General features: G+C 40.1%; 1 protein-coding gene across 1 annotated transcript in view; it reads left to right on the top strand.

The window, feature by feature from the left end:
* LOC141265749 (maternal DNA replication licensing factor mcm3) overlaps positions 1 to 17,627 on the top strand; it is a 46,229-nt gene extending 28,602 nt beyond the window's left edge. The window contains exons 12-17 of the mRNA XM_073679211.1: positions 313 to 466; positions 2,391 to 2,531; positions 2,762 to 2,835; positions 2,928 to 3,016; positions 6,706 to 6,784; positions 17,059 to 17,627. Coding sequence (XP_073535312.1) covers positions 313 to 466; positions 2,391 to 2,531; positions 2,762 to 2,835; positions 2,928 to 3,016; positions 6,706 to 6,784; positions 17,059 to 17,257 — 736 coding nt within the window. The 3' untranslated portion in view covers positions 17,258 to 17,627. The remainder of the gene's footprint in view (positions 1 to 312; positions 467 to 2,390; positions 2,532 to 2,761; positions 2,836 to 2,927; positions 3,017 to 6,705; positions 6,785 to 17,058) is intronic.
* Positions 17,628 to 18,155: the final 528 nt, after the last annotated feature.

The raw sequence follows: 18,155 nt of genomic DNA, 5'->3' as shown, positions 1-18,155 counted from the left end.
AAATCTCACTCCAGTCCCTGACTGGAGTAAAATTTTCTAACATTGTGCAAAAAGGTGCAATCCTCTCATTAGATGCTTCAGATTTATGAAGGTCTGCACCTCTTAATGAATCAGGAGCATTTGATTCCTCCACGCACCCTCAAGTCTGAAAAGAAAATTGCTGGTCTTGAAGAATCTGGGCCATAGTTTAAAGGTCCTCAGAGGACAGCAAGCAATCATTTAAATGTAGCCTTAATAGATTTAGAATTGATTTGATTCATTACAATGTACAAGATGATTTTTAATTTACTTTTTTCTTCTCCTCGCTCAAAGCAAGTCTAAAATTGTAAGCATGGAGTTCATACGGAAATATATCCATGTGGCTAAACTCATGAAGCCTGTTCTGACTTCTGAGGCAGCTGATCACATATCTCAGGAATATGCCAAACTTCGGAGCCATGATGAAATGAACAATGACAGAGCAAGGGTATGTACATATATAATAGCAAATACATTACTAGTGCATACTGATGGTTTTAGGTTTTTTCAAGCAGAATTTAAACTTCTTATTCTGGTGGCATGTGCACTTAAGTGGCTCAGAAGAAAGAAAATTACCTAGTATGCGCTTTGTAGCATTCTGGGATATGCTGGTATGTGCAGCCCATTTGCAGATTAGAGCCAACATTTCAGATGAGGCTCTTAATCTCTCTATTGGATTAAAGGAATATCTTTAGGATAGTGTAATTTTTATACATTATTTGAACTTTTTAATTTAACTAGGTGAGGTACAGAATCCTAACCGAACTCAAAGATCTTTCCATTAGACCTTTTGTTAACAATTAGGACTTCATGTAAGCTTGCACGAAAAATTCTAACATTTTGTAGTTAAGTCTGATTTAAACTGAGCCTTTATTTAATGTACACATCCAATAAATTAAGGTTCATAGATATCATTTATGTCTATTTTGCCTATATATACAGTATCTTCATATAATCACCAGACTCAGGAGACCAAATCTAAAATCCAGATGTCAATTGTCTAAGTCTCTTGGTCAACAAGCAGTGTGTGCTCGTCTTCTCTTTAGCAAACTTTTCTCCAGTTAGGCCACTTTGCTTGAACAGATTCTCCATCGTTACTTCATTCCATCCCTTCTTTAATACACAGTCAATTCTAATCTATAAATCTTTTCGTATGAATGTGGCTTCCAGGAAAGGTAGCTTCCAAATTACATTTTGTGGATGGAAAATGCTCATTGAGGTCTAAAGAGATTGATTAATATACAGGTTACATCAGTGTTTTATCCATTTTGCATCAATATTTTACTCCTATCGCATGGTCTTTTGTAGTTTGGCAGTCTTCTAGTGAGGAAACAAATTTGATACTGAGGCAATTTCATCCCTAGTTATGGAAAGCTTGTTGAGCTTTTTCTGTCCAACTCGCTGCTATGGGAGTTGAGCCCGTTTCACCGCTCCATGAGACTGATTGTGCTCTGATGGGAGGACTGGGCCTAACTGCTAGATCTCCCTACCTGTTCTACCTGCTTCATGTATGCCTGTGAGGCCGTAAGCTCATGTCAAGAGACCTGGCGCTTGGGCTGGGTCTTTACAATACGTGCATATCTGCTTGCTGACGTTTGAGAAAAGGATAAAGGTGGAATAATCCTATAAGGCTTTGTGTACATAGCCATTTGTGACTGTTAGAATATGAAGTGAAGGCTCCTATCAAAACTGGCAAGTAAAGCAGCACCATACACTGCACTATTTTTTCAAGTAAAATGACAAATATCTTTATGGAAACCTGATGAGCTGTAGTCAGTTGGATGCCTTAGGCACCTCCCGGTGTCAAACGTGACAGACATTAATTTTATTGTTCTGCTGCTATGCACAAACACAGATGCGAACAGCGCCTTGATCTTCCAATTTGCGGGATCACTGGGAGGCTGTACTTTATAGGGGGTGATATAAATGTAAGTCAGATCTTCATCCTACTGTTACTTGCAGGTTACCACCTCCCATTCTTACATTGACACACAACCAAAAAGTAACATTTTCCATCACTGTCCCCAAATTCACACTAAAGCTGCACCCTGAATATCGCAGCTAAGCTTTGACCATCATTTGAACATTAAAATTCTGGTCTTTAATGTAAACTCTAAACCCTAGCTATTACCGGTATATTCTAGCTGTGGTTAGTGTGCAAAGTGTATTACATATGTCCTTTACAAAGAAACAGTTGAGTACCATATCTTTTATATGAATGGTGTTATCTTGCATTCTGTTGATATTAAGGTGGTCTTATTAAGAAGAATATCTTAACAGTCCATTAGGTTTTGGTCTGTCTTGATTTTCTAGAATTTGTGATTTCCAGGTTTTGGTTTTTTTTTTAACCTATTTCTGTGACCTTTGTCTAGACCATGCCAGTTACTGCGAGAGCCCTTGAAACTATGATCCGATTGTCTACAGCTCATGCCAAAGTCAGAATGAGTAAAACCATTGATCGTCAGGATGCAGAAGTTGCACTTGAGCTTGTTCAGTTTGCATATTTTAAAAAGGTTTGTACAACTCTGGTTAGCATAAAATAAAGTAGATACATTTGCATTGAGCTTTATGTTAAAATGGGTTATTTGCAGATTTATCTCAATCTAAGGCTTTCATTATCAAACACTGTGCCAAATCCTCCCAATATTTGTAAAAAGATATGACTTTTTATATGCAAAATTTTTATGTAATGTATTTCTATAGTTCTTATGGCTTGTTAAACATATTAAACTATTTTTTTTAGATATTACCAAAGGAGAAGAAAATGGAAAAAGATCCAGATTTAAGTCAAGAGACTCCAAGCCAAGAAGGAATAAGGTATCTATGTGAACAGTTGATTATGCGTGAGAAACCGTGTAGATCTAGATATTGTCTTGTATAAATTCTGTTGTAATGTTAACTTTATTCAGAAAAAGTTCAAGACGTGCAGGGAAAATGTCGGACTCTCAAGATTCAGTGGACCCTTATGATTTTAGCCAGGATGACAGTCAGAATCAATGTAAGTACATGCCCTCAACAGTATTGGTCAATGGTAAAATAAAAAGTAATGATCAATATTGTTTTCAGGGCCATAGCCATGTTTGAAGGTCTCATGCCAAACTTAGCAGGCAAGAGGGCGGTCCTAATAGTGATTGAATTATAAGTGTGCATACAGAGGTATCTGTCAATCACTGAGCAGGAGCATCCCCTTGTCTGAATGACCAGGAATTTCAATGAATAAAATACAAGCTATGATGAATCTTTTCCCACAAACTTCTTTTAATCTGTTCAGCTCTATAACATAATGCTGGCATACCAGACTTCATAATTGATGTGAGTGGTTCTCTTTAAGTACACCCTGAGGCCATCTCTGGTCCATATGTAGGCCAGTAGGTTCAGCCACGAGGTTTGAAAGCTGAGCTGTCCTCAAATATAATGTTGCTCCTAGATGGACACCACCAATGTTCTGGATCGATTACTAATTTGAAGCCAGTTTTTTTTTTTTTTTTTTTTTTTATTTGTCTGGATTGTATTAAAATATTTAATGTAGCAGATGATCATTAAAACAAGTAATTGATCAACTTATCAAAACAAATTGGATATAAATCCAGTAGAAATACTCTATAAAACTTGAACTTTTTGGTGACATCACAAAATTAGTATAAAGCAAGGCTTTTATAGCCACCATTTAATGGTATATTATATTATAGACCTCAAAGCCAACACATTCGTAACAGATGACTTGCTCAGATTGCGGACTAGCAATAAATATTGATGTAAATACTGCAGTGATTAGATCCATTCTCAAATTTGTTTGGTCTCCCGAAAATCCTTCAATGATGGGTCGAGGAGGGAAGCTCCAGGAACAGCATTCAGGTGCAGGACCACAGTCCATAATCAGCCCTATTTTCATAGCTCATCCATGTTCACCCCAATAACTGTTCCATAACAGGGACTTGTCTGTCCCTCGTCTATCGTCACCAGGGTCTCTGCCATGCTCTTGACGCGCTTCATGTAATACACTTCAGGATAGAATCCCTATGCTCAATATCATGTATACCCGCAATAACTGGATCAATAACAGATTTTGCCACCTATTAGATCTAATTCTCATGTAAAATAGCGACTCTCCCGTGAAGTGTATTAGACCAAATGTGTCAGGAGCACGGTAGGGACATTCTAGGGTGACTATAAACTAAGGACAGACATGTACTGCACTTGTCATGGCGGAGCTATTAGGATGAGCAAAGATAAGCGATTAAAATAGGACTGATTAGGGACTTTGGTCCTGCTCCTGAATGATGTTCCTTGGGCTCACACTGATGGGTCTCTCTCTCATTGGTGGATTTTGGTGAGACCAAACCATGTAATTTCCTTTTGAGCTCAGATCTGATCACCGCACTATTTACACTATTTGTTGTCCGTCAGTAATCGAAGTAAGTCTTCCACTTGAATGTGTTCGCAAAAACCTAGGGACAGATTCCCTTTTAAAGCTATGTAATCTGACAGCAGCATGAGGAAGGGACAGAGACCCCCGTTTCCAGCTATGTATTACTTAGTTTACTGGGTGCAGCCGTTGTGATAGTCACAATTTTCTCTGCTGAAGACCCAGCAGAGCTCATTTGTTTGTCTGTGTATTACCATGGTCACACCACAGCGTTCTGTCTACTTTGTATAGTGACAGAGAGCTGCTAATCAGTGCTGGGGGTGTGGTTGGGACCACTCTGCACGAGCCAAGTTGCCCTGTAATGATGATATCCTGCTAATTAAAATGCTGATTTATTTTTTATTTATTTTACTCACTTATATAGCGCCATTAATTCCACAGCGCTTTACAGACATTATGGGCACTGTCCCCATCGGGGCTCACAATCTAAATTTCCTGTCAGTATGTCTTTGTAGTGTGGGAGGAAGCCGGAGAACCCGGAGGAAACCCACGCAAACATGGGGAGAACATACAAACACCTTGAGGATGTTGTCCTTGGTGGGATTTGACCCCAGGACTGCAAGGCTGCAGTGCTAACCACTGAGCCACTGATTGTATTGAAACAGCAAAACACAGCCCAGTAAGTGACACATCACTGCAATCAGAGTGTCTGCTCCTGTATTATGGTGCTAGCTTATTACATAGCAATAACCTGGTGGCATATTCCCTTTAATGACTTTGATCTCTCTAACCTATTGTTAAATGGGTTCTACAAAAGCCTTGTTTTATACTAATTTTATGCAATTTTCACTGACAAGTGTGTTTAAAACTTTACCTTTTAATGGTCCCTGTCGGGCAGATATTGAGGAATATTGAAAGTCTGACAGATATTGGCCATTTCTCTCAAGCCTTTTCTTCACCCCCTCCCTTATCCATCTTTTGAGAGCGGTCTCCATGAAAATATACAGTATCTTCCTGCAAATTATCACCTACAGCCAAAAGGCCTTGCACAAACATATGCCAGCCAAGAGGTGTCACCAAACTTTAAGATGTGAGCCTCTTGTCCCTGGCACACGCAGGGGAGTAATTACTGGCAGGATTCCACTAATTTGCTTGTAACTGGGAAAGTTGCTTTCCCGAGCTAAACAATAAAATCCCCAGAGAATCAGACTATGAAACAAAATATGAAATATTGTAAGTTCCATGCGTCTGACAATAATGGGACCCATATTTCTAGTGACAGAAACAGCCTAGGAATGCATACATAGTTTTTCATTATTGCAAGCCAAATCAGAGAGCCGTAGTGAAAAAACACCAGAATAGCAGACTGCAGCTATGTGATGTGTGGTCTCTAACTGAAGATAAAATCATAAGGGAAAAAATGGCGTCGTTTGCACGCTTCTGCGATCAACGAGCGATGAGTTATCGCAGAAGTTAGCGTTTTAATAAAAATGTACAGGCTGGAGACCAGCCCACATGATGTCACCACAAGGGGTGTGTGGACAGATCTCCTCTTAGGTAAAAGAGAACTCCTGGACAGTACAGAAGCACTCATTGCCAGGGGGGTATAAGAAACGGGTCCTGTTCGATAACAGCATAATCAAACTGGAGAGCCCCTCCTCCACCTATATTGAATAGTCTCCGCGATCGTGTAGTGTAAGTTGTATTCTTTTATCCTGTTTATTTTATGTAACTGCCTATGTATTTTAATGTTTCCTTTGTAACATCCTTGTATATATTGTTCCTAAACACTGCCTCCCTTTTGGATTAAATATAACATTTAATAGTTCTGTTTCTTTTGTTCTGTAATCATTCCCTTCCCTGAAGCCATACACACTACCAAAACACGGGCGTCCGGCCAGGTCTGTATTATATTTCAAACTCGGCCGGTGGTGGCAGAGAACAATAATAATTGGGCTATCGTGAAGCTGACAGTGACAGTACGGAGGGCATAAACACTGCTGCGGAACCCAGAGGTGTGACGCCATACTCCCACTGGTCACTTGCTGATATCCACGTAGCGAGTAGTCTGGATCGCGTGCTCGTGATTCCGTACAAAATACTGACTGACGGCACGGTAAGATATTGTGTGATCTCCCCGGTGTCGTCTGTGTGTGGTGATTCCTGACAGTCCCTTAAGTTTCTTTCTGCTGGAGTTGTATTGATTAACCAAAGCATGCTCAAGTATAGGTATTGCGATAAATTATAACAGTGTAATCTTTATTCTTGTAGTACTGTGTACTAATTGAAGACCTTCTCTGAATCTGTTTTTCACACCATAGCTCTACGTGTAAGAACTCCAAGGAACGTTTCTGAAAGTCAGGGGAAGATCGAGACTAAGAGCTCACTGAGTCAGAAGAGGTAAAAAGAATTAAAGGGGCAATTCATTGATGGTTTTATGCCAGAATGCTGGTGTAAAACACTTTGAAGAGTTGAGCCAAAACTGAACAACTCTTGGTGTCTTCACGCCAGTTTGAAGCCGCTCTTCCAAAATAGGCAAAACTGGGGAGGAGACAAAGTGGGATGGTCGTGGTTATGCCCACCCATCAAATTCTGCAAAAGTGCTTGCGTTTTTTACTCTAGAAATGCTATTTCAGTCCCTGACTAGAGTAGTATTTCTGGCCTAAAGCAACGGGGCAGCATATCGCTGAGAAGATGTGCCGAATTAACTGATGTGCGCCTCTTGATGAATTTGACAAGTTGAGTCCTTTATTAACCCCATAACCCCCGAGGGTGGTTTGCACATTAATGACCAGACCAATTTTTAAAATTCTGACCACTGTCCCTTTATGAGGTAATTACTCTGGAACGCTTCAACGGATCCCCCGGATTCTGAGATTGTTTTTTCGTGACATATTGTACTTCATGATTTTGGTAAAAATTTCTTCGATTTTGCAATTTTCAAAATTTGAATTTTTATGCCCTTAAATCAGAGAGATATGTCACACAAAATATACTTAATAAATAACATTTCCCACATGTCTACTTTACATCAGCACAATTTTGGAACCAAATTTTTTTTTTTGTTATGGAGCTATAAGGGTTAAAAGTTGACCAGCGATTTCTCATTTTTCCAACAAAATTTACAAAACCATTTTTCTAGGGACCAAATCACATTTGAAGTCACTTTGAGAGGTCTTTATGATAGAAAATACCCAAAAGTGACACCATTCTAAAAACTGCACCCCTCAAGGAGCTCAAAACCACATTCAAGAACTTTATTAACCCTTCAGGTGCTTCACAGGAACTTTTGGAATGTGGAAGAAAGAAAAAAAAAAAAAACTTTTTTCACAAAAATGTTACTTTAGACCCAATTTTTTTTTATTTTCACAGGGGTAACAAAAAATGGACCCCAAAATTTGTTGTGCAATTTCCCCTGGGCACGCAGATACCCCATATGTGGGGAAAAAACACTGTTTGGGCGCACGGCAGGGCTTGGAGGGGAAGGAACGCAATTTGACTTTTTGATTGTAAAACTTGCTTGAATAATTAGCGGACGCCATGTTGCGTTTGGAGAGCCCCTGATGTGCCTAAACATTGGAGCTCCCCCACAAGTGACCCCATTTTGGAAACTAGACCCCCCAAGGCACCTATCTAGATGCATAGTGAGCACTTTGAAGCCCCAGGTGCTTCACAAATTGATTCGTAAAAATGAAAAAGTGTTTTTTTTTTTTTTTTTCATTTTTACGAATCCATTTGTGAAGCACCTGGGGGTTCCAAGTGCTCATTATGCATCTAGATAGGTGCCTTGGGTGGTCTAGTTTCCAAAATGGGGTCACTTGTGGGGGAGCTCCAAAGTTTAGGCATGCAGGGGCTCTCCAAACGCAACATGGCGTCCGCTAAAAATTTGAGCCAATTTTCCATTCAATTTGTTACCGGACACCATGTCGCGTTTGGAGAGCCCCTGATGTGCCTAAACAGTGGAGCTCCCCCACAAGTGACCCCATTTTGGAAACTACACCCCTCAAGGATTTTATTAAGGTGTATAGTGAACATTTTGAACCCAGAGGTACGACACAGAATTTGATAACATTAGGTCATCATATTGAATAAGTTGTCATTAGTCTTGAGCGCAAGTGCTCGCTACTTGAGTTGGCATCGGGGACTCGGGTATGCACCATGTACTGCGTGTGCTCGAGTGACATGCTCGAGTCCCCACCTGGATGTTTCACGGTTATTAGACACCCAAAAAAAAAAACACGCGGGGATCGCTCGTGCATGACAGGCAATCCCCGCAAAGTTTTTTGGGCCGTAAAGCATATGGGGCGGAGACTCGAGCATGTCACTCAAACACCCACGATACTCAATGCATACCAGAACACCCGATGCAAACTCAAGTAGTGACCACTTGCGTTCAACACTAGTCGCCATATCGTCATCTTTTTCTCTTACTTTTGAAAAAAAAAACCAACCGTAGCACAGCCCTAACCGTAGCACAACCCTAACCCGAGAGTTTATTTTTTACGCCGTTCCTAGTGTGGTATAAGTGATTAGACGACCTTATTCTTGGGGTCGGTGAGACTACAGCGATACCAGAATCATATGGGGTTTTTGACTGACAGCTGTCACACACTAAAAGACGCATTTTTTGTAAAATCTAGTTTTTGCATCGCCATATTTTGAGAGCTATAATTTTTCCAGGTTTTGGCAGACAGTCATTTGACGGCTTGTTTTTTGCGGGATGAGTTGACGTTGTTATTGGTGCAATTTTCAGGCACGTGACATTTTTTGATCTTTCTATTCCGATTTTTGGGAGGCAGAATAAACAAAAAACAACAATTCAGGAATTTTTTTTTTTGTTTTTTTTTATTTGTTCCGCGTGTGGTAAAATTGATAAGGCAGCTTTATTCTTCGGGTCAGTACGTTTACAGCGGCACCACATTTATATCTTATTTCTATGTTTTGCACTTTTACATAATACAAGCAATTTTATAGAAAAAATAATTTTTTAGCATAGCTTTATTCTGAGAGCTATAACTTTTTTATTTTTTGGCTGATGGAGCTGTTTGGCGGCTTGTTTTTTGCGGGACGAGATGACGTTTTCAGCGGTACCAATTTTATTTATATTTGTCTTTTTGATCGCGTGTTATTCCATTTTTTGTTTGGCGGTATGGTGATAAAGCATTGTTTTTTGCTTCGTTTTTTATTTTATTTTTTTACAGTGTTCACTGAAGGGGTTAACTAGTGGGACAGTTTTATAGGTCAGGTTGTTACGGACGCGGCGATACCAAATATGTACTTTTATTGTGTTTTTTTTTTTTTTTTATAATATTTATTGATGGGTACATTTATATTTTTATTTTTGGTGGATTATTTTTTTTTTAATATTTTTACAATTTTTTTTTATTTTTTTCACTGTCTGATAGTTTTTATACTTTATTACTTTGTCCCACTATGGGACTTTCACTTTTTTTTCTCTGATCGCCTGCATGGCACAGGAATGCAGCACCATCCCTGTGCCATGCAGGCTGTCAGTGCTGGACAGGGAGAAGATTGTTTGGAGATGCACTGTGCTTGTCCAAAAAAATCTTCCTGCTGTCTGGTGACCCGGATGTTGTCATGACGACATCGGGTCGTCATGGCAACATGCTGGAAGCCGGAAGAGGAGGTGAGTATCTGCGATCACCTCCCCTTGCCACCGCAATGCTGCGATCGACTTCGATCGCAGCATCGCGGGGGTTAATGTGCTGGGAGCGGTGCGTGACCGCTCCCTGCACATAGTACCGGGTGTCAGCTGTGACAATCAGCTGACACCCGGCGGCGATCGCGCCCGCACAGCCTGTGTGCGCGCGCGATCGCCATGACGTACTAATACAGGTCTGGCTCTTAAGTCCCAGGGCACAGACACGTATTAGTACGCCTAATGTTGTTAAGGGGTTAAAGGGAAAGTACCGTCAAAACATTTTTTTTTGGAAAAATGAAAAAATGTAAAGTATTAAAGTTGTTTTTTTTTTTTTTTTTTTTTTTTTTATAAATATAATTTGTTTTTAATGAAGTAAAATGTGAGAAATAATTTAAAAAGCTTTGGTGTTTCCACTTTTAAACACTAGGGGGAGCAGCTGCTGAAATTTGCCATAAAAACCTAGTGTACAACTAGCTCACATTACGACTGCAGTAAATGTGGGCTGAATCTGCTCACTTGTGACTTCACTCCTCTGCTTCCCTTCTGGGTGTTTGATCCTAAACTTCATCCTCTCTCATCTTTTTACACAGTGTGGAGCCATTTTGTTGGTGACTGCCAGTGATACGGACAAGTAGACTGTCACCGATGATGGCCGGCAGCACCAATTCTGTTAGTGCTGCTTGCTATATCATAAGCTGGCATTAGATAGATGGAGTATATCACATGCGCGATTAGATACAGGACTCAGCGTGGTGTATCACATGATGGGATTAGATATGCAATATCTAATGTATGCAAGATGTGACCCCGCTCTGTCAACTTCTATGGGAGCAGTGGTGTAATGTGACACCCAGTTGGGGGGGTAGAGGGTGTGGTTGCGCTCAGAGGGGCCCACCCAGAGGTATGTTACTGTAAACTGTATCGGCGTGCGCTGATGCAGTTACTCTGCGGTAGAGCAGGGAGACATGGTCTCCCTGCACTGCCATGCGGTCGCTGTGGGGCCCATGTGCTGAGTGGAGGAAGGGGCGCAGCACTTGGACACTCGCCCGTCATTGCAAATTCAACTGTATTGGCTGGATGCTGATACAGTTAAAAGTAATGACTGATGAGGGAGCGTGACGTTCCCATCAATCCGCCTGTGCGTTAGACGTCACTGACACAGACCTTGACAGTGGGCGTGATGACTTCACTACATAGTGCCCGCTGTCCTGAGGTGTGCGGGAGAATGAGGAGGTGAGATGTATGTATGTGTTTATATAGCTCTCTCTATCTCTTGGTGCATCTTACTAAATTAGAATATCATCAAAAAGTTAATTTATTTCAGTTCTTCAATACAAAAAGTGAAACTCATATATTATATAGAGTCATTACAAACAGAGTGATCTATTTCAAGTGTTTATTTCTGTTAATGTTGATTATGGCTTACAGCCAATGAAAACGCAAGTTATTATCTCAGTATATTAGAATACTTTATAACAACAGCTTGAAAAATGTTTTTAAAATCCGAAATGTTGGCCTACTGAAATGTATATTTAGTAAATGCCCTCAATACTTGGTCGGGGCTCCTTTTGCATCAATTACTGCATCAATGCGGCGTGGCATGGAGGCGATCAGCCTGTGGCACTGCTGAGGTGTTATGGAAGCCCAGGTTGCTTTGATAGCAGCCTTCAGCTTGTCTGCATTGTTAGGTCTGGGGTCTCTCATCTTCCTCTTGATAATACCCAATAGATTCTCTATGGGGTTAAGGTCAGGCGAGTTTGCTGGCCAATCAAGCACAGTGATACTGTTATATTTAAACCAGGTATTGGTACTTTTGGCAGTGTGGACAGGTGCCAAGTCCTGCTGGAGAATGAAATTTCCATCTCCAAAAAGCTGGTCAGCAGAAGGAAGCATGAAGGGCTCTAAAATTTCCTGATAGACGTCTGCGCTGACTTTGGTCTTTATAAAACACAGTGGACCTACACCAGCAGATGACATGGCTCCCCAAACCATCACTGATTGTGGAAACTTCACACTAGACCTCAAGCAGCTTGGATTGTGGCCTCTCCACTCTTCCTCTTTACTTTCATCTGAAAACAACACCTTGGACCACTGAGCATGAGTCCAGGTCTTTTTCTCCTTGGGCCAGGTAAGACGCTTCTAGCATTGTCTTTTGGTCATGAGTGGCTTGACACAAGGAATGTGACACTTGTAGCCCATGTCCTGGATACGTCTGTGTTTGGTGACTCTTGAAGCAATGACTCCAGCTGCAGTCCACTCCTTGTGAATCTCCCCCAAATTTTTGAATGGCCTTTTCTTAACAATCCTTTCAAAGCTGTAGTTATCTCTGTTGCTTGTGCACCTTTTTTTACCACACTTTTTCCTTCCACTCAACTTTCCATTAATATGCTTGGATACAGCACTCTGAACAGCCAGCTTCTTTAGCAATGACCTTTACCCTCCTTGTCCAGAAGGCAGTCATTGACACACTCCACATCTGTCAAGTCAGCAGTCTTCCCCATGATTGTGGAGCCTACTGAAACAGACTAAGGGACTTTTTTAAACACTTAGGAAGCCTTTGCAGGTGTTTTTTGTTAATTATTCAAATTTACTGAGATAATGGCTTTTGTGCTTTCATTGGCTGTAAGCCATAATCATCAACAGAAATAAACACTTGAAATAGATCACTCTGTAATGACTCTATATAATCAGTTTCACTTTTTGTATTGAAGAGCTGAAATTAACTTTTTGATATTCTAATTAAGTGAGAAGCACTTGTATATAATGTGCATTATACTATATGGAGTATTTTTAGTAACAGAGCGGTCATCTGCTTAGGTTCTCCTACATCCATTATTGTATGCGCCACCGTAGTTGTAATCAGGGTTTCCTGGTTAGGGGCCCCCTCAAGTTTCGCCACCCCAAACCAAAACTCTAGCTATGCTCTGGAAGCAGTGGTGTAATGTGTGACCCGGCACCATCCAATATATTACTATTCCCATAGAAGTGGATGGAGCGGGGTCACACATTACACTACTTGTCACATAGAAGAGGATGGAGCGGTGTCACAATTACCCCACTGCTCCCTTAGAAATGTGACCCTGCTCTGTCCACTGTTATTGCTCCCATAGAAGTAGACAGAGCAACGTCACACATTACCCCACTGCTCCCTTAGCCCCTTAGTGACCAATAGATATCTTTTTTACTGAGCTGCGATATGAGACTAGCTTTCTCCGACAGGTGACAATCCTGTAACTCTCACCTGTACACTATAGCTGACAACTTTCTGCATCAGCCACGATCAGTGTTGGCACCGACCATGGACGTTTAAACCCTTAGATTCTGCTGTCAATAGTGACTACAGAATCTAAATAGTTAACAGAGTGTGTGGGGGCTTCCTCTTTAACCTCATCGGCACCCTGAAATTTTGATTGTATGGTCCTGATGTTTGCCATGGCAAGTCATGGCCAAATAACTTCCTTAGTCTGCCGGCTATAGCGGCCTGTACAGAAGTTATCAAAATTTAGGTGATAAAATAAACTTTTTCATTCTTGTCATGCCACTTTCTATTACTTCCTGAAAAGAACCAAAAGGGTTAATGAACTACATGAAAGCAATTTTAAATATGTTGAGGGGTGTAGGTTTTAAAATGGTATGACTTTTGGGTGATTTCCAACATATAGGACCCCCCAAAGTCACTTCAAAACTGAACAGGTCCCTAGAAAAATTACTGCTACATTTTTAAACCTTCTAAATGCTAACAAAATAAAACACTTTACAAATGGTGCTGATATAAAGCAGACGTGAGGGAAATGTTATTTATTAATGTTTTTGTTATTAATGTTTTTTCTATTTGGATTAAAGGGATAGTCATTCAAAGTTTGAAAATTGCAATTTTTAAAACATTTTTGTCAAATTTCTGATATTTTTATAAATAAACGCAAAACATATCAACCTAAATTTACCATTATTATAAAGTATCATGTGTCACAAAAAAACTTTCTCAAAACTAATGGGATATGTTGAAGCATTCCAGAGTTATTACTACATAAAGTGACACTGGTCAGATTAAATAAAAAATAAATAAATATAAAAAAAAAAAAATGGTCCGGTCACTAAGGGGTTAGAAATGTGTAACCTTGCTCTATCCACTTCTATGGGAGTAGGGGTGTAATAGAATAGATAAACATCCAGTAGATATATAATTTTCACTTGCACCCTTTAGTGTCTCTTATGTGGCACTAAAGGGTCTTTACCCCTGTAAATTAAAACCGACGTGGGCCCCCCTCCCTTATTTTTGGTAATCGAGCAAGCTATGGGCTGATATGATCAGGCTAGAAAGGTACCTGGTTATTGGGCCCTTCTCAGCCTAAAAATACCAGCAGTCAGCTGCCCCAGAATTGGCGCATCACAATAGATGGCGCGTTGCCCGCCTCTTCCCGATGCCCTGGTGCAGTGGTAATCGGGATAATGGTAGTTGGATTTGATGACAGCTGTGAATTGTCAAAAATCACATCTAGCATCGAGCCCTGGGGTTAGTAATGGAGAGGTGTCTATCAGACACCCCCATTACTAACCCACTAACGAAGGAAGAAGAAAAAAAAAAAAAAAAAAAAATCTTTTTATTTGACTAAAGACTCCCTGACACTTTTCATGGTTCACCAATCTACTTTTGAAAAAATTAAAACCCATGCAGGTCTGACTTGGTCTATGGCGTTCCCACAATGATGCCCAAATCAGACATCCAAAGGCTATGGAGCGTTGTTCAGAGAACAACGCTCCATAGGCTGTAGCAGCAGCCACTTCAGGTCCTGCTATGCTCCACGAGACGCTGTGATGAGCAGTGACGTCAGTAACTACATCTATCTTCTGTCGCCGACCCTCTGTGTAATGACACCATATAGTGCCCCACAGTATAATGGCCCCATCCTCTTGGTGTATATGGCGCAGGGAGAATACGTTGTGCACACTGGGGGTGGGGAGTTGGAGGGAACTCCTATGACAGTAACTGCGCATGCTCAGCCAGCTGATCAGCCACTGGGAGGACTGAATAGAATAACGCCAGGGGGCATACTTCAGAATATGAAAGCTTGTTGTTTTTTGAATGGAGCATAATTTTTAATAACTGTAAATGACAAAACCATTTATTTCCACCTTTTCTGCTTAGTTAAACCTATTCTTTATGGCGGAACAACCTCTTAAATGAATCTGCCCTGAAGTTTTTTGTTTTTTTTTATATAAAAATATGCTCATTTTAGTACAGTTGATGGAACAAGCATACGTAATCTCTGGCTAGTCTACAAGTTCTCAAACGATAATAAAAATAAAGAATTGCAACTTATGGTGAAAGTTGTTTAATATAAATTTGAATACATGTTGCTGGCTTTATTTGTATTTCATTTCTTGCCTTTTATTTGCTTCTGCAAGGGTTTAGCATACAATTCAAAGTAATGAAAGAGCAGCTTCTTATTTACCCAATAGCAGCAGTTCTGATGATATTAACAAATTACCACTTAATTATTTAGAAGTACCAAAGTTGGTATTGCAAATTAAACATAAAGACAATTCCTAGAACAATACATTTTTTTCACACTATATAGTAAACTTGTTCTCCTACAGCAAACTGTACCCAGCCTAAGCACTCTGTGAGCCAAAAATGAATAATGGCTCTTCTGGCAAACTCCAGATGTCCATGAATTACATGGGTGACTGTTCGTCTGAATAGCTAGATATACTCAAAATGTATATTACAGCCAGTGCTATGATGAAATTGCATAGACTGTACCACTGAAGTTCTCCAGAGGGAAGGCAGAAGGTCAGATCACCTACCATGATGACTGGACAGATGGTGATCTCCCACACAATTGTGAAACAGGAGTTATACAGCTGCCTCCTGACTTGATACTTACTTACTAATCTAGATCATCTTAAATTAGCGAATATATTGTGTTAACTGGGCAGATAGCGATAGGACTGGCTCCCGCCGACTGTGTGATGTGCTGATGCATCATGATATTCATAGAGCATAGGAGGAATAAAATGTAGGTGAAGTCTGGGAATCAAGATGAAGCCTGAAGAGTAAGAGGGGCATGACCCTCAGCGAAGTACAATATTACAGTATATGAGAGTCCGAGTGTTTGGGGAAAAAAATCACGGGACTGCTTCTATAAAGTTATTGTATAAATGGAAAACTACTACTAAATATGGTGTAAGTCTGTTTTGACCTCAATATAATCTATATTTAAAGGGGAGTATCAGTCTTTGTGTCAGTTGATGTGCTGCTATGTGTTCAAAAACCTCGACTTTGTACTTTTAACACACAGGCCCCAATTCATCATGCTGTTTTCTGGTATAATACTGCAGAAATATTGCTACTTTTGGTATTTTTATGCCAGATCTGACCAACTTTTTGAAAAGTGAATGAAGCGTAGCCAGGATGGGGTGTCGCTGAGCATGGCCGACAAAGTAATTGTAATTTGCAGAAAAAATGTGCTGCAAATTACAATAGAACTGTGGTCCAGTCTTGCATGCATTTATACTTCAAAATGCGGTAACTTTTTGTTTTGTCTTGTAACTGCATTCTGACTACACGTTATCTACTATATAAGATCTCACAGTACAGAAAAATGCCAGCTATTCATAGAATGTTAACACCTGACAGATTTAATGCAGATATTTTTTAGAACATAGAGGGCAATTCTATTAATTTTGAATGGGACCTCTCAGTAATCCAACACATGGACTTACAACAGTGTGATTTAAAAGGTATTTTCATATTTGACAATTATTACAAACCCAAATGTGCTCTGCTTTATTCTGAATGCGAATAGAAGGTAACTTGTGCGCATCCTACCTTGGAAACCAGCACACATCAGACATGTATGACATATACTGTGGGGCATATCCAATGTCGATGATAACAACACCCCTTTAATGGATGACCCCCTTGTATTTTTGCTGTTTTAACTGTGGTTTTTTTTCTTTCTTTTTTTTGTTAACTTTGAAGTCATAAATTGTTTTATTTTCATCACAGGGTAAAAGAATTCAAAGCTGCTCTGTTAAAAGCATTTAAGACCACCCGTTCCCAATCTGTTGCTGTTAGTCAGTTGCTTGAACTAATCAATAATGGAAATCCTGACCCATTCCAGATTTCTGAAGTAAAGGAAGCGCTGGACAACATGCAAAATGACAACCAAGTCATGTTGGCAGATGATGTGGTGTTCTTGATTTAACTGTATTCCCTGAAAACAAATTGCATGGAATTGTTGTTTTTCTTCTTACACTTTATATGATCGTTTGCTGCTATTTATAGTAAAAATAAAATATGAAAGCTGTTCTGGATTTTATTTAATCGATATGCAAACAGACTTTGAGAAGGGGTCGTCCGCGTAGTTTACAAACCCTCTGAATCACTATGTTCTCCCCCTTATAAAATAATAGGTTTATTCACCTCCTTGCACTGAGCCATTCTAGTGGTGTCGGAACTGGCTCTCCCGGGGCTTGTGTGACATTGGATGCAGGGCTTGCATGAGCCTCTTCACTCTCCCCTCCTTTGGACAAATCTGATATCCGGAAGAAGTGAGAAACCGCAACTCTGACTTCCTCTAGAGGTCAGTGACGTGCAGGGCTGTGGAGTCTGTGTCAATTTTTGTGGAGTCGGTATAAAATGGACTCTGACTCTTAAAATATATAATAAATTGGGTACAGTACTACAATGCGGGATGTGCTGTAAATGTTTTCATAAGAATTTGGGAAAGTTATCAAATGTCATATAAATATCTGTTCTGTTCCTGATCTAATGATCTTGGCTTTTAGCTGAGATGAATCTGTGCTGCACTTTATGTACATGCTCAGTAGTGAGATGAATCTGTGCTGCACTTATTTATGTACATGCTCAGTAGTGAGATGAATCTGTGCTGCACTTATTTATGTACATGCTCAGTAGTGAGATGAATCTGTGCTGCACTTTATGTACATGCTGAGTAGTGAGATGAATCTGTGCTGCACTTATTTATGTACATGCTCAGTAGTGAGATGAATCTGTGCTGCACTTTATGTACATGCTCAGTAATGAGATGAATCTGTGCTGCACTTATTTATGTACATGCTGAGTAGTGAGATGAATCTGTG

Source organism: Phyllobates terribilis, unplaced genomic scaffold, assembly GCF_046119375.1.
Source record: "Phyllobates terribilis strain yellow unplaced genomic scaffold, ASM4611937v1 Scaffold_4__5_contigs__length_816908805, whole genome shotgun sequence".
Lineage (NCBI taxonomy): Eukaryota > Metazoa > Chordata > Amphibia > Anura > Dendrobatidae > Phyllobates > Phyllobates terribilis.
Note: the sequence above shows the minus strand (reverse complement) of the source record. Positions and strands in the feature narration are given on the sequence as shown.